The 24130-nt window shown below is 41.5% G+C and overlaps 1 protein-coding gene across 1 annotated transcript in view; it reads right to left on the bottom strand.

The window, feature by feature from the left end:
* Window positions 1–24130, bottom strand: part of LOC135558074 (macrophage mannose receptor 1-like) — a 94983-nt gene that overhangs the window by 45133 nt on the left and 25720 nt on the right. The window contains exons 6-14 of the mRNA XM_064991825.1: window positions 21776–21913; window positions 17619–17795; window positions 17349–17491; window positions 16191–16304; window positions 13864–13979; window positions 13400–13548; window positions 12156–12355; window positions 10005–10126; window positions 7145–7220 (exon numbers count right to left, since the gene is read on the bottom strand). Of these exons, the coding sequence (XP_064847897.1) occupies window positions 7145–7220; window positions 10005–10126; window positions 12156–12355; window positions 13400–13548; window positions 13864–13979; window positions 16191–16304; window positions 17349–17491; window positions 17619–17795; window positions 21776–21913 (1235 nt within the window). The remainder of the gene's footprint in view (window positions 1–7144; window positions 7221–10004; window positions 10127–12155; window positions 12356–13399; window positions 13549–13863; window positions 13980–16190; window positions 16305–17348; window positions 17492–17618; window positions 17796–21775; window positions 21914–24130) is intronic.

The following is a 24130-nucleotide window of genomic DNA, read 5'->3' as shown; positions in this document are numbered from 1 at the left end:
GTGTTCAGGAACAACACCAGCAACACATATTTATAATTAGCAGTAGTAGTAGTGCTAGTAGTATTACTATTAGTAGCAGTATTACTATTAATAGCAGTAGTAGTACGAGTAGTATTACCAGTAGTAGTAGAAGCAGTATTACTATTATTATTATAATTAGAAGTAGTATTGTAATATTACTATTTGTAGTAGTAGTAGTAGTCGTAGTATTACTTTTAGCACTAGTAGTAATACTATTAGTAGTAGTAGTATTACTATTAGTATCAGTATTACTACTAGTAGTAGTAGTATTACTATTAGTGCTAGTAGTATTACTATTAGTAGCAGTATTACTATTAATAGCAGTAGTAGTACAAGTAGTATTACCAGTAGTAGTAGAAGCAGTATTACTATTATTATTATAATTAGAAGTAGTATTGTAATATTACTATGTGTAGTAGTAGTAGTAGTAGTAGTAGTAGTATTACTTTTAGTACTAGTAGTATCGCTAGTAGTATTACTATTAGTATCAATATTACTATTAATAGTAGTAGTATCACTATTAGTAGTAGTAGTATTACTATTAGTAGCAGTATTACTGTTAATAGCAGTATTACTATTAGTAGCAGTAGTAGTACGAGTAGTATTACCAGTAGTAGTAGAAGCAGTGTTACTATTATTATTATAATTAGAAGTCGTAGTAGTATTACTATTAGTAGTAGTAGTAGTATTACTATTAGTAGCAGTATTACTATTAGTAGTAGTAGTAGTATTACTATTAATAGCAGAAGTACGAGTAGTATTACCAGTAGTAGTAGAAGCAGTGTTACTATTATTATTATAATTAGAAGTCGTAGTAGTATTACTATTAGTAGTAGTAGTAGTATCACTAGTAGTAGTAGTATTACTATTAGTAGCAGTATTACTATTAGTAGCAGCAGTAGTATTACTATTAATAGCAGTAGTAGTAGCAACCAGCAGTATTACCAGTAGTAGTAGAAGCAGTATTATTATTATAATTAGAAGCCGTAGTAGTATTTCTAGTAGCAGTAGTATTACTATTAGCAGCAGCATAACTGTTAATAGCAGTAGTAGCACGAGTAGTATTACTATTAATAGCAGTAGTATTAGTAGTAGTAGCAGTATTACTATTAGTAGCAGCAGCAGCAGTATTACTATTAGTAGCAGTATTACTATTAGTAGCAGTATTACTATTAGCAGCAGCAGCAGTAGTATTACTATTAGCAGCAGTATTACTATTAGTAGCAGTATTACTATTAGCAGCAGCACTGCTATTAGTAGCAGCAGTGCCATTCGTAGTGGCAGTAGTAGTATAATTATTAGTAGTAGTATGACTATTAGTAGTAGTAGTAGTAGCAGCAGTAGCACTATTAGCAGTTGTAGTATTACTATTAGTAGCAGTATTGCCATTAGTAGCAGTGGTAGCAGCAATATTGCCATTAGCAGTAGCAGTACCATTAGCAGCAGCAGCAGTATTACTTTAGTAGCAGCAGTAGTATTACTATTGGTAGCAGCAGTATTACTATTAGTAGAAGTAGCAGTAGTAGTACTATTAGCAGTTGTAGTATTACTATTAGTAGCAGTATTGCCATTAGCAGCAGCGGCAGTAGTAATATTGCCATTAGCAGTAGCAGTACTATTAGCAGCAGCATTACTATTAGCAGCAGCACTGCTATTAGTAGCAGCAGTGCTATTCGTGAGTGGCAGCAGTATTACTATTAGTAGCAGTATTACCAGCAGCAGTAGCAGCATTACTATTAGTAGCAGTGGTAGTGGCATTACCATTAGCGGTGGCAGTAGTAGTATTACTATTAGTAGTAGTATGACTATTAGCAGTAGCAGTAGCAGCAGTAGTACCACTATTAGTAGTTGTAGTATTACTATTAGTAGCAGTATTGCCATTAGTAGCAGCGGCAGTAGTAATATTGCCATGCAGTAGCAGCACCATTAGTAGTAGCAGTAGTAGTATTACTATTAGTAGCAGTAGTAGTATTACTATTGGCAGTAGCAGCAGTAGTATTACTATTAGTAAGTAGCAGTAGTATTACATTTAGTAGCAGTAGTATTAGCAGTATTGGTAGTAGTATTACCATTAGTAGCAGTATTAGCATTAGCAGATCACTATTAGCAGCAGTAGTAGTATTACTATTAGTACCAGCAGCATTACTATTAGCAGCAGTATTATGTTAGTAGCAGTAGTAGTAGAAGCAGTATTATTATAATTAAAATTCGTAGTAGCATTACTATTAGTAGCAGTAGTAGTAGCATCACTATTAGCAGCAGTATTACTGTTAATAGCAGTAGTAGTATGAGCAGTAGTATTACTATTAGTAGCAGCAGCAGCAGTATCACTATTAGCAGCAGTATTACTGTTAATAGCAGCAGTAGTAGTATTACTATTAGCAGCAGCATTATTATTATTAGCAGCAGCAGCAGCATTACTATTAGTAGCAGTATTACTATTAGTAGCAGTAGTATTACTATTAGTAGCAGTATTACTATTAGTAGTGGTAGCAGTATTACCATTAGTAGTGGCAGTAGCAGCATAACTATTAGTAGTAGTAGCACCATCCGTAGTAATAGTAGCAGTAGTTTTACTATTACTAGCAGCAGCAGCAATATTTCCATTAGTAGTAGTATTACTATTAGTAGCAGCAGTAGCATTACCATTAGCAGAAGTAGTAGTAGCATTAGTACTATTGGCAGTAGCATTATCATTAGTAGTAGTATGCGTAGTAGCAGTAGTATTACTATTAGTAGCAGTAGCATTACTATTAGCAGCAGTAGTATTACTATTAGTAGGAGTAGTAGTATTATTAGTAGTAGTAGTAGCATTATTAGTAGTAGTATTATTACTATTAGCAGCAGCAGCAGTATTATTATTAGCAGTAGTATTATTATTCGCAGTAGTAGTAGTTGTAGTATTACTATTAGTAGGAGTAGTAGTAGCATTACTGTTACTATTGCTAGCATTATTACTATTAGCAGTATTACTATTACTAGCAGTATTACTATTAGTAGTAGTATTGCTATTAGCAGCAGTTAATCGAGTAGCAGCAGTATTAGTAGCAGTGTTAGTAGTAGTAGTCGATTAGTTGCAGTATTACTATTAGTAGCAGTAGTAGTAGTATTTATATTAGGAGTAGCAGACGTATTACTAATAGTAGCAGTAGTAGTATTACTATTAGCAGCAGTATTACTATTAGCAGCAGTACCGCTATTCGTAGTAGTAGCAGTATTACTATTAGTAGCAGTATTACTATTAGTAGTAGTAGCATTACTATTAGTAGTGGTAGTGGTATTACCATTAGTGGTGGTAGCAGTAGTATAATTATTAGTAGCAGTATGACTGTTAGTAGTAGCAGTAGCAGCAGTAGCACCATTAGCAGTTGTAGCATTACTATTAGTAGCAGTATTGCCATTAGTAGCAGTGGCAGTAGCAATATTGCCATTAGCAGTAGTAGTACTATTATAGCAGCAGCAGCAGCAGTATTACTATTAGTAGCAGCAGTAGTATTACTATTGGTAGCAGTAGCAGTATTACTATTAGTAGAAGTAGCAGTAGTATTACATTTAGTAGTATTAGTAGTATTGGTAGCAGTATTACCATTAGTAGCAGTATTACTATTAGCACCAGCAGTATTACTATTAGTAGCAGCACATTATGTTAGCAGCAGCAGCAGTACCAGTATTACCAGCAGTAGTAGAAGTAGTATTATTATAATTAAAAACCATAGCAGTATTACTATTAGCAGCAGCAGCAGCATCACCATTAGCAGCAGTATTACTGTTAACAGCAGCAGCAGCAGCAGCAGCAGCAGTATTACTATTAGCAGCAGTATTATTATTATTAGCAGCAGTATTACTATTAGTAGCAGCAGTATTACTATTAGCAGCAGCAGTATTACTATTAGTAGCAGTATTACTGTTAATAGCAGTAGTAGCAGCAGCAGCAGCAGCAGCATTACCATTAGCAGCAGTATTATTATTAGCAGCAGCATTACTATTAGCAGCAGCAGTATTACTATTAGTAGCAGCATTACCATTAGTAGCAGTATTACTGTTAATGGCAGTAGTAGCAGCAGCAGCAGCAGCACACTATTAGTAGCAGTATTATTATTAGTAGTAGTAGCATTACTATTAGTAGCAGTAGTATTACTATTAGTAGCAGTAGTATTACTATTAGTAGCAATAGTATTACTATTAGTAGCGTAGCAGCATTACCATTAGTAGTGGCAGCACCATTATTAGTAATAGCAGCAGTAGTATTACTATTACTACCAGCAGCAGCAATATTTCCATTAGCAGCAGTATTACTATTAGCAGCAGTAGCAGTATTACTATTAGTAGAGTAGCAGCAGCATTACTATTAGCAGCAGTAGTATTAGTACTATTGGTAGTAGTATTATCATTAGCAGCAGTATCCGTAGTAGCAGTATTACTATTAGCAGCAGCACATTACTATTAGCAGAGCAGTAGCAGTATTACTGTTACTATTGCTAGCATTATTACTATTAGATTAGTAATAGCACCACTATTAGCAGCAGCAGTATTACTATTAGTAGTACCAGTATTACTATTACTAGCAGTATTACTATTAGCAGCAGCTATTAGTAGTAGCAGTTGTCATCGTAGTAGTAGTAGTATTAGTAGCAGTGGTAGTAGTAGTAGTCGTATTAGTTGCAGTATTACTATTAGTAGCAGTAGTAGTAGTATTTATATTAGGAGTTGTAGAAGTATTACTAATAGTAGCAGTAGTAGTTTTACTTTTAGTTGTAGTAGTATTACTATTACTAGCAGTATTACTATTAGTAGTAGTATTACTATTAGTAGTAGTAGTATTTCTATAAGGAGTAGTAGCATTACTAATAGTAGCAGCAGTAGTAGTAGTATTACTTTTAGTATTGTAGTAGTATTTCTATTAAAAGTAGTAGTTGTATTTATATTAGTAATAGTAGTATTTCTAGTAGTGGTATTAATTTTAGTAGTAGTAGTTGTAATACTATTAGTAGTAGTAGTAGTATTACTATCAGTAGCAGTATTACTATTAGTAGTAGTAGTATTACTTTTTGTAGTAGTAGAAGTAGTATTGCAATTAATAGCAGTATTGCTAATAGTAGTAGTAGTAGTATTATTACTATTAGTAGTAGTGGTAGAATTACTATCAGTAGTAGTATTACTATTAGTAGTAGTAGTAGTAGTATTACTTTTTGTAGTAGTAGAAGTAGTATTGCAATTAATAGCAGTATTGCTAATAGTAGTAGTATTATTACTATTAGTAGTAGTGGTAGAATTACTATCAGTAGTAGTATTACTATTAGTAGCAGTAGTAGTAGTAGTAGATTTACTATAAGTAGCAGAAAAATTATGCCAGTAGTAGTAGTATATCTAATTATATTAGTAGTAATAGTATTACTATTGCCATTATAAATATAATTAGTAGTAGTAGTAGTATTCTAAGCAGTAGTAGTAGTATTACTATTCTAAGTAGTAGTAGTAGTAGCATTACTATTAGTAGTAGAAGTAGTAGTATTACTAGTATTAGCAGTAGTAGAAGTATTACTATTAGTAGCAGTAGTAGCGTCACTAGTAGTAGTAGTAGTATTACTATTAGTCACAGTATTAGTAGTAGTAGTATTACTAGTAGTGGCAGTAGTATTACTACTAGTATTATAATTAGTAGCAGAATTACTATTAGTAGTAGAGGTAGAAGTATTACCATTAGTATTAATACTATTACTAGTAGTAGTATTAGTATTATAATTAGTAGTAGTACTAGTATTAGTAGTAGTAGCAGTATTACTATTATTAGTAGTGGTAGTATTACTAGTAGTAGTAGCAGTAGTATTACTATTATTACTATTCATATTAGGGGCGGCAGGGTAGCCTAGTGGTTAGAGCGTTGGACTAGTAACCAAAAGGTTGCAAGTTCAAATCCCCAAGTTGACAAGGTACAAATCTGTCGTTCTGCCCCTGAACAGGCAGTTAACCCACTGTTCCTAGGCCGTCGTTGAAAATAAGAATTTGTTCTTCACTGACTTGCAGTGAAGAACTAGTAAAATAAAGGTAAAATTAAAAAAAAAAAAAAAAATACTATATATAATTAGTAGTAGTGCTAGTATTAGTAGTAGTATTACTATTTGTAGTAGTAGTAGTATTTATGTTAGTAGTAGTAGTATTACTATTATTATTTATATTTTAGAAGTAGTAATAGTAGTATTACTATTAGTAGTAGTAGTTGTAGTAGTATTACTACTAGTATTATAATTAGTAGTCGTAGTAATATTACTATTAGTATTATAAGTAGTTGTAGTAGTATTACTAGTAGTAGTAGTAGTATCACTATTAGTAGCAGTATTACTATTAGTAGTAGTAGTAGTCGTAATATTACTATTAGTTTTATAAGTAGTTGTAGTAGTATTACTAGTAGTAGTAGTAGTATTACTATTAGTAGCAGTATTACTATTAGTAGTAGTAGTAGTCGTAATATTACTATTAGTTTTATAAGTAGTTGTAGTAGTATTACTAGTAGTAGTATAATTAGTAGTGTTATTACTATTAGTGTTATAAGTAGTTGTAGTAGTATTTCTAGTAGTAGTAGTATTAGTAGTGTTATTACTATTAGTGTTATAAGTAGTTGTAGTAGTATTACTAGTAGTAGTAGTATTAGTAGTGGTATTACTATTAGTATTATAAGTAGTTGTAGTAGTATTACTATTAGTAGTAGTAGTATCACTATTAGTAGTAGTATTACTATTAGTAGTAGTCGTAGTCGTAATATTACTATTAGTATTATAAGTAGTTGTAGTAGTATTACTAGTAGTAGTAGTAGTATTACTATTAGTAGTAGTAGTATTACTATTAGTAGCAGTATTACTATTAGTAGTAGTAGTAGTCGTAATATTACTATTAGTATTATAAGTAGTTGTAGTAGTATTACTAGTAGTAGTAGTAGTATCACTATTAGTAGTAGTAGTATTACTATTAGTAGCAGTATTACTATTAGTAGTAGTAGTAGTCGTAATATTACTATTAGTATTATAAGTAGTTGTAGTAGTATTACTAGCAGTAGTATTAGTAGTGGTATTACTATTAGTATTATAATTAGTAGTAGTATTTGTATTATTTTGTGAACATAACTCACTGGCGACCCATCAGTCCAGGCGTAGCCAGCGTTGGGATCCTGAGCACTCAGACCGATCCAGGAAGTCCCACCACGGCTAATGTATACAAAACAATACTGTATTATCACCATGGTTACGGTATCCAGAACAATACTACATTATCACATATTATCCAGCAAACAGCTGGAGGCAGGGCTTTCTCCTATAGAGCTCAATTTTTATGGAACGGTCTGCCTACCCATGTAAGAGACGCAAACTTGGTCTCAACCTTTAAGTCTTTACTGAAGACTCATCTCTTCAGTGGGTCATATGATTGAGTGTAGTCTGGCCCAGGAGTGTGAAGGTGAACGGAAAGGCTCTGGAGCAACGAACCGCCCTTGCTGTCTCTGCCTGGCCGGTTCCCCTCTTTCCACTGGGATTCTCTGCCTCTAACCCTATTACAGGGGCTGAGTCACTGGCTTACTAGGGCTCTTTCATACCATCACAAGGAGGGGTGCGTCACTTGAGTGGGTTGAGTCACTGATGTGATCTTCCTGTCTGCGTTGGCACCCCCCCTTGGGTTGTGCCGTGGCAGAGATCTTTGTGGGCTATACTCTGCCTTGTCTCAGGATGGTAAGTTGGTCGTTAAAGATATCCCTCTAGTAGTATGGGGGCTGTGCTTTGGCAAAGTGGGTGGGGTTATATCCTTCCTGTTTGGCCCTGTCCGGGGGTATCATCGGATGGGGCCACAGTGTCTCCTGACCCCTCCTGTCTCAGCCTCCACTACTGCAGTAGTTTATGTGTCAGGGGGCTAGAGTCAGTTTGTTATATCTGGAGTACTTCTCCTGTCCTATTCGGTGTCCTGTGTGAATCTAAGTGTGCGTTCTCTAATTCTCTCCTTCTCTCTCTCTTTCTCTCTCTCGGAGGACCTGAGCCCTAGGACCATGCCTCAGGACTACCTGGCACGATGACTCATTTCTGTCCCCAGTTCACCTGGCCGTGCTGCTGCTCCAGGTTCAACTGTTCTACCTAAGGCTATGGAATCCTGACCTGTTCACCGGACGTGCTACCTGTCCCAGACCTATTATTTGACCATGCTCGTCATTTATGAACATTTGAACATCTTGGCCATGTTCTGTTGTAATCTCCATCCGGCACAGCCAGAAGAGGACTGGCCACCCCTCATAGCCTGGTTCCTCTCTCGGTTTCTTCCTAGGTTTTGGCCTTTCTAAGGAGTTTTTCCTAGCCAACGTGCTTCAACACCTGCATTGCTTGCTTTTTGGGGTTTTAGGCTGGGTTTCTGTTCAGCACTTAGAGATATCAGCTGATGTAAGAAGGGCTTTATAAATACATTTGATTTGGCTACAGTATCCAAAACAATAATATATGATCACCATGGTTACGGTATCCAGAACAATACTATATTATCACCATGGCTACGGTATCCAAAACATTACAGTATTATTACCTTTTCTACGGTATCCAAAACATTACTATTTTATCATCATAGCTACGGTATCCAAAACATTACTATATTATCACCATGGCTACGGTATCCAGAACAATACTATATTATCAGCATGGCTACGGTATCCAGAACAATACTATATTATCACCATGGCAGGGAATACAACTTCTGTCAGTGTGAGTTCGCAGTATTACATTATTGGTATGTCGGGGGCCCCACCTAGTGGACAAGGTTTGAGAAACCTGGAAGAAGGTGGAAATAGAACTGTCACATACTGCAACAAACCATGTAATTAAACCTGTATAGGAAACAAACATGTAATTAAACCTTTATAGGCAACAAACATGTAATTAAACCTTTATAGGCAACAAACATGTTATTTAACCTGTATAGGAAACAAACATGTTATTTAACCTGTATAGGAAACAAACATGTTGTTTAACCTGTATAGGAAACAAACATGTAATTAAACCTTTATAGGCAACAAACATGTAATTAAACCTTTATAGGTAACAAACATGTTATTTAACCTGTATAGGAAACAAACATGTTATTTAACCTGTATAGGAAACAAACATGTAATTAAACCTTTATAGGCAACAAACATGTTATTTAACCTGTATAGGAAACAAACATGTTATTAAACCTTTATAGGCAACAAACATATTATTTAACCTGTATAAGAAACAAACATGTAATTAAACCTTTATAGGCAACAAACATGTAATTAACCCTTTATAGGTAACAAACATGTAATTAATCCTTTATAGGTAACAAACATGTAATTAAACCTTTATAGGTAACAAACATGTAATTAAACCTTTATAGGAAACAAACATGTTATTTAACCTTTATAGGAAACAAACATGTTATTAAACCTTTATAGGCAACAAACATATTATTTAACCTGTATAAGAAACAAACATGTAATTAAACCTTTATAGGCAACAAACATGTAATTAACCCTTTATAGGTAACAAACATGTAATTAATCCTTTATAGGTAACAAACATGTAATTAATCCTTTATAGGTAACAAACATGTAATTAATCCTTTATAGGTAACAAACATGTAATTAAACCTTTATAGGTAACAAACATGTAATTAATCCTTTATAGGTAACAAACATGTAATTAAACCTTTATAGGTAACAAACATGTAATTAATCCTTTATAGGTAACAAACATGTAATTAAACCTTTATAGGTAACAAACATGTAATTAATCCTTTATAGGTAACAAACATGTAATTACTCCTTTATAGGTAACAAACATGTAATTAAACCTTTATAGGCAACAAACATGTTATTAAACCTGTATATGTTGACTCTTTGGATCCTAGATTAAGACCTGTCGAAGATTATTGTGGGCTGGAGCCGTTGCTAACCGATAAAGGTGTGAATTGGAATATCTGAGTGAGGTTGAAGAACTTACACATGATGCATAGACTGGAGGTCCGTAGAACTGTGGATGCTGAGTAGGGCTCCTCCAATCACCCTGCAGAAGTCACGAGCCTCAAACCAGGTCTTCTCATCTTTGTGAGGCCCTGTAAAGAACTGGACCAGACAGACAACCTATTCAGTGCAGACCAGAGCGCTATGGGTAGTGCACTACTTTTGACCAGAGCCCTATGGGATAGTGCCTACTTCAGACCAGAGCCCTATGGGTAGTGCACTACTTCAGACCAGAGTGCTATGGGTAGTGCACTACTTTTGACCAGAGCCCTATGGGATAGTGCCTACTTCAGACCAGAGCCCTATGGGTAGTGCACTACTTCAGACCAGAGCCCTATGGGTAGTGCACTACTTTAGACCAGAGCCCCATGGACACTACACAGGGAAAAGACTATCATTTAAGACACAGACTGTCTCTGGATCATGATCTGTTACCATTAGGAAGAGATCCTTATATTACAGACTGTCTCTGGATCATGATCTGTTACCATTAGGAAGAGATCCTTATATTACAGACTGTCTCTGGATCATGATCTGTTACCATTAGGAAGAGATCCTTATATTACAGACTGTCTCTGGATCATGATCCGTTACCATTAGGAAGAGATCCTTATATTACAGACTGTCTCTGGATCATGATCTGTTACCGTTAGGAAGAGATCCTTATATTACAGACTGTCTCTGGATCATGATCTGTTACCGTTAGGAAGAGATCCTTATATTACAGACTGTCTCTGGATCATGATCTGTTACCGTTAGGAAGAGATCCTTATATTACAGACTGTCTCTGGATCATGATCTGTTACCGTTAGGAAGAGATCCTTATATTACAGACTGTCTCTGGATCATGATCTGTTACCATTAGGAAGAGATCCTTATATTACAGACTGTCTCTGGATCATGATCTGTTACCGTTAGGAAGAGATCCTTATATTACAGACTGTCTCTGGATCATGATCTGTTACCATTAGGAAGAGATCCTTATATTACAGACTGTCTCTGGATCATGATCTGTTACCATTAGGAAGAGATCCTTATATTACAGACTGTCTCTGGATCATGATCTGTTACCATTAGGAAGAGATCCTTATATTACAGACTGTCTCTGGATCATGATCTGTTACCATTAGGAAGAGATCCTTATATTACAGACTGTCTCTGGATCATGATCTGTTACCATTAGGAAGAGATCCTTATATTACAGACTGTCTCTGGATCATGATCCGTTACCGTTAGGAAGAGATCCTGAAGTAACGACAAACCAGGTCATTGTCCTAAATGACCTATAACCTCTGTAGATCAGGTGGTAGGACATGGTGCTTGCCAGACCAGGATAGTGGGTTTGATTCCCGAGACCACCCATACTGTAAAATGTATGCATGTATGACTGGATAAAAGCGTCTCCTAAATGTCAGATATTATTATGTTGCTATATTGTAGAACCTGGCTGTATAGATGTCAAATGAGGAGGAACAACATTCAAACATCTTCGGGATCGGTGTCCCTTCCACGGGACGGTTGAGCTAACGTAGGCTAATGCGATTAGCATGAGGTTGTTAGTAACAAGAACATTTCCCAGGATATAGACATATCTGATATTGGCAGAAAGCTTAAATTCTTGTTAATCATCGAACTGCACTGTCCAATTTACAGTAGCTATTACAGTGAAATAATACCATGCTATTGTTTGAGGAGAGTACACAATTTTGAACAAGAAAAGTTATTAATAAACAAGTTAGGCATAAATGCAATGGTTCATTGGATCAGTCTAAAACTATGGAATACACTGATGCCATCTAGTGGCTAAAATCTAAATTGTACCTGGGCTGGAATAATAAATGATGGTCATTTCAAAGATGATGGTACAAAACAAATACAAAAGAACGGATGGTTTTTCTTTGGTACCAGATCTAATGTGTTATATTCTCCTACATTCCTTTCACATTTCCACATTTTCAAATGGTACCAAGAATATGCATATCCTTGCTTCAGGGCCTGAGCAACAGGAAGTAAGACTTGTCATTGTAGGAGAAAATGGAAAAAAGGGGCTTATCCTTAAGAGGTTTTAACTCCTCTAGAGGTTGTTACTACACTCATAATACATTATAGTTTCATTCTAAGTTATGTCTACCTTGAAGCAGTAGTTCCGAGACCCCACAGGAAACCAGCCCTCATGGCACCTGGGAGGGACAGGTGTGATTGGTTCTGGTGTGGGCCCCACTCCTTCTGCCAGGTGTTTACAGATATACTTCTCCTGATTGGTGCAGCTCAGCACATCCCATAATCCAGCGAGAGGCCCTGTTGTCATGGCCACACAACCCTGTCGACTGCCTGAGGTCAAAGTTGACGCAAAGAGAGAACACAAATACAGAGCAACATTCAGGTTCACAGCTAAGATCACCTATTACCATGTTCAATGATATTCAGATATATAGAACTGTAGTGAGACTCCTACTATAGAACTGTAGTCAGACTCCTACTATATAACTGTAGTGAGACTCCTACTATAGAACTGTAGTGAGACTCCTACTATAGAACTGTAGTGAGACTCCTACTATAGAACTGTAGTGAGACTCCTACTATAGAACTGTAGTGAGACTCCTACTATAGAACTGTAGTGAGACTCCTACTATAGAACTGTAGTGAGACTCCTACTATAGAACTGTAGTGAGACTCCTACTATAGAACTGTAGTGAGACTCCTACTATAGAACTGTAGTGAGACTCCTACTATAGAACTGGAGTCAGACTCCTACTATAGAACTGTAGTCAGACTCCTACTATAGAACTGGAGTCAGACTCCTACTATAGAACTGTAGTCAGACTCCTACTATAGAACTGGAGTCAGACTCCTACTATAGAACTGTAGTGAGACTCCTACTATAGAACTGTAGTGAGACTCCTACTATAGAACTGTAGTGAGACTCCTGCTATAGAACTGTAGTCAGACTCCTACTATAGAACTGTAGTGAGACTCCTACTATAGAACTGTAGTGAGACTCCTACTATAGAACTGTAGTGAGACTCCTACTATAGAACTGTAGTATGACTCCTACTATAGAACTGTAGTATGACTCCTACTATAGAACTGTAGTCAGACTCCTACTATAGAACTGTAGTGAGACTCCTACTATAGAACTGTAGTGAGACTCCTACTATAGAACTGTAGTGAGACTCCTACTATAGAACTGTAGTGAGACTCCTGGCATCTGTCACTACAATATATAGTATTATTATATATCTCTGAGGTTGTCCTATACCTGGCATCTGTCACTACAATATATAGTATTATTATATATCTCTGAGGTTGTCCTATACCTGGCATCTGTCACTACAATATATAGTATTATTATATATCTCCATCGTTGTCCTATACCTGGCATCTGTGCGTTCCAGTGGGTGTACCTGACCCTGTTGCTGTTCGTCCAGCTGAAGAAGTCGATGTGTTTCTGGTTGGAGAGACCGATCCAGAAGTGTTGCTCTGGCCTGGACCCAACCAGGCTGATCAGGAAAGCATTATCCAATCTGGGCACATTATTATGAAAACATTATCATTATAACAATATTGAAACATTATGGTTAAAGGTATATTTTACTCAAAAACTCTATTTTAGCATTTGGTCCTTTAGTCCACTGTTAATACCCTAAATGGTGTCAGCAGCCGAGGGTTCAAGATGGAGCACTTTCAGTATAGAGCAAAAACTGTGATGACATAACAGTGGACCAAATACGATATACATTATAATGGAACTTGGTCCACCCTGAACTCATTATCATTAGACAATGTATTATCGACCCATATTTTTGATATAGAGAAGTATATCCGGGTTTCGTTCCTACCTGCTAGAAACATCTGCCAGATATGACTGTGAGCTCTTGCATGTCTCTTTGGCCTCATCAAAGGTCTTGATCTCTGGTCCCACAAAGTAGCAGAAGGAGCCGTGCCTGGTCCAATGCTTCAGAGAGGCAAACAGGGTCAGAAACAGCTGTTAGGCTGTTGAGCTGGTCTTGGTGTAAGGCTGGTCATGTATCACATCAACACCATTATACCAGAAATCCTGTTGTATTCAGCGCACGTGACCAATTACATTTCATTTGATTAGATTTTTGATGTAAATGTTGATTATCTACCTACCCAGGGACTACAGTTGACAACTAACTAGCTGACTAAATCTTGCACATTTAGAGAACTTTCCGGTGGGGAGAGCCATACATGTTGCTGTTCCTGAGAACAGCAGCGCTATAGAGCATGACCTCTGCTCTCCCTGGCTGACCTCTGCTCTCCCTGGCTGACCTCTGCTCTATAGCACTGACCTTTGCTCTCTCTGGACTGACCTCTGCTCTATAGCGCTGACCTCTGCTCTCCCTGGCTGACCTCTGCTCTATAGCACTGACCTCTGCTCTCCCTGGACTGACCTCTGTTCTATAGCGCTGACCTCTGCTCTCCCTGGCTGACCTCTGCTCTATAGCACTGACCTCTGCTCTCCCTGGACTGACCTCTGTTCTATAGCGCTGACCTCTGCTCTCCCTGGCTGACCTCTGCTCTATAGCGCTGACCTCTGCTCTCCCTGGCTGACCTCTGCTCTATAGCACTGACCTTTGCTCTCTCTGGACTGACCTCTGTTCTATAGCGCTGACCTCTGCTCTCCCTGGCTGACCTCTGCTCTATAGCGCTGACCTCTGCTCAATAGCGCTGACCTCTGCTCTATAGCGCTGACCTCTGCTCTCCCTGCCTGACCTCTGCTCTCCCTGGCTGACCTCTGCTCTATAGCACTGACCTCTGCTCTCTCTGGACTGACCTCTGTTCTATAGCGCTGACCTCTGCTATCCCTGGCTGACCTCTGCTCTATAGCGCTGACCTCTGCTCAATAGCGCTGACCTCTGCTCTATAGCGCTGACCTCTGCTCTATAGCGCTGACCTCTGCTCTCCCTGGCTGACCTCTGCTCTATAGCACTGACCTCTGCTCTCTCTGGCTGACCTATGTTCTATAGCGCTGACCTCTGCTCTATAGCGCTGACCTCTGCTGTCTCTGGCTGACCTCTGCTCTATAGCGCTGACCTCTGCTCTATAGCGCTGACCTCTGCTCTCCCTGGCTGACCTCTGCTCTATAGCCCTGAACTCTGCTCTCCCTGGCTGACCTCTGCTCTATAGCGCTGACCTCTGCTCTCCCTGGCTGACCTCTGCTCTCTCTGGCTGACCTATGTTCTATAGCACTGACCTCTGCTCTATAGCGCTGACCTCTGCTCTCCCTGGCTGACCTCTGCTCTATAGCGCTGACCTCTGCTCTATAGCGCTGACCTCTGCTCTCCCTGGCTGACCTCTGCTCTCCCTGGCTGACCTCTGCTCTATTGCGCTGACCTCTGCTCTATAGCGCTGACCTCTGCTCTCCCTGGCTGACCTCTGCTCTATAGCACTGACCTCTGCTCTCTCTGGCTGACCTATGTTCTATAGCGCTGACCTCTGCTCTATAGCGCTGACCTCTGCTGTCTCTGGCTGACCTCTGCTCTATAGCGCTGACCTCTGCTCTCCCTGGCTGACCTCTGCTCTATAGCCCTGACCTCTGCTCTCCCTGGCTGACCTCTGCTCTCCCTGGCTGACCTCTGCTCTATAGCGCTGACCTCTGCTCTCCCTGGCTGACCTCTGCTCTATAGCACTGACCTCTGCTCTCTCTGGCTGACCTATGTTCTATAGCGCTGACCTCTGCTCTATAGCGCTGACCTCTGCTCTATAGCGCTGACCTCTGCTCTCCCTGGCTGACCTCTGCTCTATTGCGCTGACCTCTGCTCTCCCTGGCTGACCTCTGCTCCCCCTGGCTGACCTCTGCTCTATAGCGCTGACCTCTGCTCTCCCTGGCTGACCTCAGCACTATAGCGCTGACCTCTGCTCTATAGCGCTGACCTCTGCTCTCCCTGCCTGACCTCTGCTCTCCCTGGCTGACCTCTGCTATCCCTGGCTGACCTCTGCTCTGTAGCGCTGACCTCTGCTCTATAGCGCTGACCTCTGCTCTCCCTCGCTGACCTCTGCTCTCCCTGGCTGACCTCTGATCTCCCTGGCTGACCTCTGCTCTCCCTGGCTGACCTCTGATCTCCCTGGCTGACCTCTGCTCTCCCTGGCTGACCTCTGATCTCCCTGGCTGACCTCTTGCTCTCCCTGGATGTCCACTCACCGATTTGCAGCCTGGGTTCGTGTCCACCGGGTCCCCTGAGGGTTGGGAGGTCGATTTCTTCATACAGATGAAGCCACGCTGGTTGTTACACACCTGGGTAGCCCACCTGCCCTGCTGCAAGACAGATACAGTCACACAGGACATTGTCAAGGAGGGAGAGGGTTGGTGTGGTTGTAAATGGGTGTTAGGGTTAGGGGGTGTTGGGGTTAAGGGGTGTAAGGGTTAGGGGGTGTTAGGGTTAGAGCCAAGGTTGGGGGTGTAAGGGTTAGGGGGTGTTAGGGTTAGGAGGTGTAAGGGTTAGGAGGTGTAAGGTTTAGGGGGTGTAAGGGTTAGGGGGTGTTAGGGTTTGGGGGTGTAAGGATTAAGGGGTGTCAGGGTCAGGGGATGTAAGGGTTAGGGGGTGTTAAGGTTAGGGGGTGTTAGGGTTAGGGGGTGTTAGGGTTAGGGCCAAGGTTAGGGGGTGTAAGGATTAGGGGGTGTAAGGGTTAGGGGGTGTAAGGGTTAGGGCCAAGGTTAGGGGGTGTCAGGGGGTGTTAGGGTTTTTTATTTTTTATTTTACTAGGCAAGTCAGTTAAGAACAAATTCTTATTTTCAATGACGGCCTAGGAACAGTGGGTTAACTGCCTGTTCAGGGGCAGAACGACAGATCAGCTCGGGGATTTGAACTTGCAACCTTTCGGTTACTAGTCCAATGCTCTAACCACTAGGCTACACTGCTGCCCCGGGTTAGGGGGTGTCAGGGTCAGGGTTGTAAGGGTTAGGGGGTGTTAGGGTTAGGGGGTGTTAGGGTTAGGGCCAAGGTTAGAGGGTGTTAGGGTTAGGGGGTGTTAGGGTTAGGGGTGTTAAGGTTAGGGGTGTTAGGGTTAGGGGGTGTTAGGGGGTGTTAGGGTCAGAGGGTTTTAGGGGTGTTAGGGTTAGGGGGTGTAAGGTTTAGAGGGTGTTAGGGTTAGGGGGTGTTAGGGGGTGTTAGGGTTAGGGGGTGTTAGGGTTAGGGGGTGTTAGGGTTAGGGGGTGTTAGGGTTAGGGCCAAGGTTCGGGGGTGTTAGGGTTAGGGGGTGTTAGGGTTAGAGGGTGTTAGGGTGAGGGGGTGTAAGGTTTAGAGGGTGTTAGGCGGTATAAGGGTTAGGGCAGTGTGGAGGGGGGATGATGGTACCATACCTCTCCTCTGACCAGGACACAGTTGCCCTCCATTGGCATGGCTTCCTCCCAACTGGTGAATGTGACAGGGGATTGGTCGCTCCACTCAAACAGTAGTGGCGTCTTGACATCGTTCATCCCGATCCACAGCTCGTCAGCGGCCGCTGGGACAGAGGAAAGGAGGAGAGAAGGAGAGGAGGGGAGGGGAGGAGGAGAGGAGGGAAAGGGGAGAGTTGGAGTTAGCCTTTTCACTGACTGTCTAACGTGTGAGCGTATCTGTGTTTCACTGACCATATCCCAGCTGTGACATCACAAAGCTGTGCTGCTCAATGTTGTGGATGCTGGCCAGGTCGCCTCCGTCCTTCCGACATTCCGTCTGAGCCTCTGTCCAGGTCTTCTTGGTACGCTGGAGGAGGTAGCACCTGGCAGCGTAGGGAATCCACGGACTGGAGCAGTAACCTGCCACTTCTGTGGATCACAAACAAAGGGAAACACATTGTAGAACACAAGAAATACACCGCCCATAATAAACAATATAATACAAAAATGAACTGGACTAGACTGGACTAGACTGGACTGAAAATATCTGGACTAGACTGGACTAGACTGGACTGAAATTATCTGGACTAGACTGGACTGAAATGAACTGGACTAGACTGGAAGAGACTGGACTGAAATTATCTGGACTAGACTGGACTAGACTGGACTGAAAATATCTCGACTAGACTGGACTAGACTGGACTGAAATTATCTGGACTAGACTGGACTAGACTGGACTGAAATTATCTGGACTAGACTGGACTAGACTGGACTGAAATTATCTGGACTAGACTGGACTAGACTGGACTGAAAATATCTGGACTAGACTGGACTAGACTGGACTGAAATTATCTGGACTAGACTGGACTAGACTGGACTGAAAATATCTGGACTAGACTGAACTAGACTGGACTGAAATAATCTGGACTAGACTGGACTGAAATGAACTGGACTAGACTGGACGAGACTGGACTGAAATGAACTGGACTAGACTGGACTGGACTAGAATGGACTGAAATTGACAGGACTAGACTGGACTGAAATGGACTGGACTAGACTGGACTGAAACTGGACTGGACTAGACTGGACTAGACTGGACTGAAATGATCTGGACTAGACTGGACTGAAATGAACTGGACTAGACTGGACGAGACTGGACTGAAATGAACTGGAATAGACTGGACTGGACTAGACTGGACTGAAATGGACTGGACTAGACTGCACTGAAATGGACTGGACTAGACTAGACTGGACTGAAATGAACTGGACTAGACTGGACTGGACTAGACTGGACTAGACTGGACTGAAATTATCTGGACAAGACTGGACTGAAATGAACTGGACTAGACTGGACAAGACTGGACTGAAATGAACTGGACTAGACTGGACTGAAATGGACTGGACTCGACTGGACTCGACTGGACTGAAATGGACTGGACTCGACTGGACTAGACTGGACTAGACTGGACTGAAATGAACTGGACTAGACTGGACTGAAATTATCTGGACTAGACTGGACTAGACTGGACTGAAATTATCTGGACTAGACTGGACTGAAATTATCTGGACTAGACTGGACTGAAATGAACTGGACGAGACTGGACTGAAATTATCTGGACTAGACTGGACTGAAATGAACTGGACGAGACTGGACTGAAATGGACTGGACTCGACTGGACTGGACTAGACTGGACTAGACTGGACTAGGCTGGACTGAAATGAACTGGACTAGACTGGAATAGACTGGACTGAAATTATCTGGACTGGACTGGACTAGACTGGACTGAAATGGACTGGACTAGACTGCACTGAAATGGACTGGACTAGACTAGACTGGACTGAAATGAACTGGACTAGACTGGACTGGACTAGACTGGACTAGACTGGACTGAAATTATCTGGACTAGACTGGACTGAAATGAACTGGACTAGACTGGACTAGAATGGACTGAAATGATCTGGACTAGACTGGACTGAAATGAACTGGACTAGACTGGACAAGACTGGACTGAAATGAACTGGACTAGACTGGACTGAAATGGACTGGACTCGACTGGACTGAAATGGACTGGACTCGACTGGACTGAAATGGACTGGACTCGACTGGACTAGACTGGACTAGACTGGACTGAAATGAACTGGACTAGACTGGACTGAAATTATCTGGACTAGACTGGACTAGACTGGACTGAAATTATCTGGACTAGACTGGACTGAAATTATCTGGACTAGACTGGACTGAAATGAACTGGACGAGACTGGACTGAAATTATCTGGACTAGACTGGACTGAAATGAACTGGACGAGACTGGACTGAAATGAACTGGAGTAGACTGGACGAGACTGGACTGAAATTAACTGGAATAGACTGGACTGGACTAGACTGGACTGAAATGGACTGGACTAGACTGGACTGAAATGGACTGGACTCGACTGGACTGGACTAGACTGGACTAGACTGGACTAGGCTGGACTGAAATGAACTGGACTAGACTGGAATAGACTGGACTGAAATTATCTGGACTGGACTGGACTAGACTGGACTGAAATTATCTGGACTAGACTGGACTGAAATTAACTGGACTAGACTGGACGAGACTGGACTGAAATGAACTGGAATAGACTGGACTGAAATGAACTGGACTAGACTGGACGAGCCTGGACTGAAATGAACTGGAATAGACTGGACTGGACTAGACTGGACTGAAATGGACTGGACTAGACTGGACTGAAATGGACTGGACTCGACTCGACTAGACTAGACTGGACTGAAATGAACTGGACTAGACTGGACTAGACTGGACTAGACTGGACTGACATTATCTGGACTGAAATGAACTGGACTAGACTGGACTAGAATGGACTGAAATGATCTGGACTAGACTGGACTGAAATGAACTGGACTAGACTGGACAAGACTGGACTGAAATGAACTGGACTAGACTGGACTAGAATGGACAGAAATGGACTGGACTAGACTGGACTGAAATGGACTGGACTCGACTGGACTGAAATGGACTGGACTCGACTGGACTAGACTGGACTAGACTGGACTGAAATGAACTGGACTAGACTGGACTGAAATTATCTGGACTAGACTGGACTAGACTGGACTGAAATTATCTGGACTAGACTGGACTGAAATTATCTGGACTAGACTGGACTGAAATGAACTGGAGTAGACTGGACGAGACTGGACTGAAATTAACTGGAATAGACTGGACTGGACTAGACTGGACTGAAATGGACTGGACTAGACTGGACTGAAATGGACTGGACTCGACTGGACTGGACTAGACTGGACTAGACTGGACTAGACTGGACTGAAATTATCTGGACTAGACTGGACTGAAATTATCTGGACTCGACTGGACTGAAATTATCTGGACTAGACTGTACTGGACTAGACTGAAATTATCTGGACTAGACTGGACTAGACTGGACTGAAATTATCTGGACTAGACTGGACTGAAATTATCTGGACTCGACTGGACTGAAATGAACTGGACTAGACTGGTCTGAAATTATCTGGACTAGACTGGACTAGACTGGACTGAAATTATCTGGACTAGACTGGACTGAAATTATCTGGACTCGACTGGACTGAAATTATCTGGACTAGACTGGACTGAAATGGACTGGACTCGACTGGACTGAAATGGACTGGACTCGACTGGACTAGACTGGACTAGACTGAAATGAACTGGACTAGACTGAAATGAACTGGACTAGACTGAACCAGCTGTTCAAGATTAAAATGGACGAGACTAGACTGGACTGAAATGAACTGGACAAGACTGAAATGAACTGGACTGGACTGAAATGGACTGGACTAGACTGAAATGAACTGGACTAGACTGAAATGAACTGGACTAGACTGAAATGAACTGGACTAGACTGAACCAGCTGTTCAAGATTAAAATGGACGAGACTAGACTGGACTGAAATGAACTGGACTAGACTGGACTGAACAAACTGTTCAAGATTGAAATGGACTAGACGAGACTAAAATGGACTGGACTGGATTAAATTGAGCAGAATAGAACAGAGTGTTGGATCTGGGTGAACAGGGCTTTTAGGGAAGTCTTTCTGACAGACCTACCTGGGTGAACGGGGGTGTAGGTGGATCTTTCTGACAGACCTACCTGGGTGAACAGGGGGTGTAGGTGGGTCTTTCTGACAGACCTACCTGGGTGAACAGGGGGTGAAGGTGGGTCTTTCTGACAGACCTACCTGGGTGAACAGGGGGTGTAGGTGGATCTTTCTGACAGACCTACCTGGGTGAACAGGGGGTGTAGGTGGGTCTTTCTGACAGACCTACCTGGGTGAACAGGGGGTGTAGGTGGATCTTTCTGACAGACCTACCTGGGTGAACGGGGGGTGTAGGTGGGTCTTTCTGACAGACCTACCTGGGTGAACAGGGGGTGTAGGTGGGTCTTTCTGACAGACGTAGCCACGTTTCTTGGAGCACAGGGAGCTCTGCCAGTAGGACTGTTGACCTGGGTCGACTAGTCCACAGATATGACCAGGATCAGAGAGAGGATGACCTACACACAAACAACAACAACAACTATATCACTACAACTGAAGACGAACAGCTATATCAATACAACTGAAGACGAACATCTATATCACTACAACTGAAAACGAACAACAACAACTATATCACTACAACTGAAAACTAACATCTATATCACTACAACTGAAGACTAACAACAACCGCGATATCACTACAACTGAAGACGAACAGCTATATCAATACAACTGAAGACGAACATTTATATCACTACAACAGAAGACGAACAACAACAGCGATATCACTACAACTGAAGACGAACAACTATATCACTACAACTGAAGACTAACATCTATATCACTACAACTGAAGACTAACATCTATATCACTACAACTGAAGACGAACAACAACAGCTATATCACTACAACTGAAGACGAACAACTACAGCTATATCACTACAACTGATAGTGTAACTGACCCTGGTCCTTTTCCCCTCTATAGTGTAACTAACCCTGGTAATTTTCCCCTCTATAGTGTAACTGACCCTGGTCCTTTTCCCCTCTATAGAGTAACTGACCCTGGTCCTTTTCCCCTCTATAGTGTAACTGACCCTGGTCCTTTTCCCCTCTATAGTGTAACTAACCCTGGGCCTTTTCCCCTCTATAGTGTAACTAACTGACCCTGGTCCTTTTCCCCTCTATAGTGTTACTGACCCTGGTCCTTTTCCCCTCTATAGTGTTACTGACCCTGGTCCTTTTCCCCTCTATAGTGTAACTGACCCTGGTCCTTTTCCCCTCTATAGTGTTACTGACCCTGGTCCTTTTCCCCTCTATAGTGTTACTGACCCTGGTCCTTTTCCCCTCTATAGTGTTACTGACCCTGGTCCTTTTCCCCTCTATAGTATAACTGACCCTGGTCCTTTTCCCCTATATAGTGTAACTGACCCTGGTCCTTTTCCCCTCTATAGTGTAACTGACCCTGGTCCTTTTCCCCTCTATAGTGTAACTGACCCTGGTCCTTTTCCCCTCTATAGTGTTACTGACCCTGGTCCCTTTCCCCTCTATAGTGTAACTAACTGACCCTGGTCCTTTCCCCCTCTATAGTGTAACTGACCCTGGTCCTTTTCCCCTCTATAGTGTAACTAACTGACCCTGGTCCTTTTCCCTCTATAGTGTAACTGACCCTGGTCCTTTTCCCCTCTATAGTGTAACTAACTGACCCTGGTCCTTATCCCCTATATAGTGTAACTGACCCTGGTCCTTTTCCCCTCTATAGTGTAACTAACTGACACTGGTCCTTTTCCCCTCTATATTGTAACTAACTGACCCTGGTCCTTTTCCCTCTATAGAGTAACTAACCCTGGTCCTTTTCCCCTCTATAGTGTAACTGACCCTGGTCCTTTTCCCCTCTATAGTGTAACTGACCCTGGTCCTTTCCCCTCTATAGTGTAACTGACCCTGGTCCTTATCCCCTATATAGTGTAACTAACTGACCCTGGTCCCTTTCCCCTCTATAGTGTAACTAACTGACCCTGGTCCTTTCCCCTCTATAGTGTAACTGACCCTGGTCCTTTTCCCCTCTATAGTGTAACTAACTGACCCTGGTCCTTTTCCCCTCTATAGTGTAACTAACTGACCCTGGTCCTTTTCCCCTCTATATTGTAACTAACTGACCCTGGTCCTTTTCCCCTCTATAGAGTAACTAACCCTGGTCCTTTTCCCCTCCCCTCTATAGTGTAACTGACCCTGGTCCTTTTCCCCTCTATAGTGTAACTAACTCACCCTGGTCCTTTTCCCCTCTATAGTGTTACTGACCCTGGTCCTTTTCCCCTCTATAGTGTAACTAACCCTGGTCCTTTTCCCCTCTATAGTGTAACTAACCCTGGTCCTTTTCCCCTCTATAGTGTTACTGACCCTGGTCCTTTTCCCCTATATAGTGTAACTGACCCTGGTCCTTTTCCCCTCTATAGTGTAACTAACTGACCCTGGTCCTTTTCCCCTCTATAGTGTTACTGACCCTGGTCCTTTTCCCCTATATAGTGTAACTGACCCTGGTCCTTTTCCCCTCTATAGTGTAACTAACTGACCCTGGTCCTTTTCCCCTCTATAGTGTAACTAACTGACCCTGGTCCTTTCCCCCCTCTATAGTGTAACTGACCCTGGTCCTTTTCCCCTCTATAGTGTAACTAACTAACCCTGGTCCTTTTCCCCTCTATAGTGTAACTAACTGACCTTGGTCCTTTTCCCC

Source organism: Oncorhynchus masou, chromosome 17 (genome assembly GCF_036934945.1).
Source record: "Oncorhynchus masou masou isolate Uvic2021 chromosome 17, UVic_Omas_1.1, whole genome shotgun sequence".
Lineage (NCBI taxonomy): Eukaryota > Metazoa > Chordata > Actinopteri > Salmoniformes > Salmonidae > Oncorhynchus > Oncorhynchus masou.
This window is presented reverse-complemented; position numbering and strand designations above follow the sequence as displayed.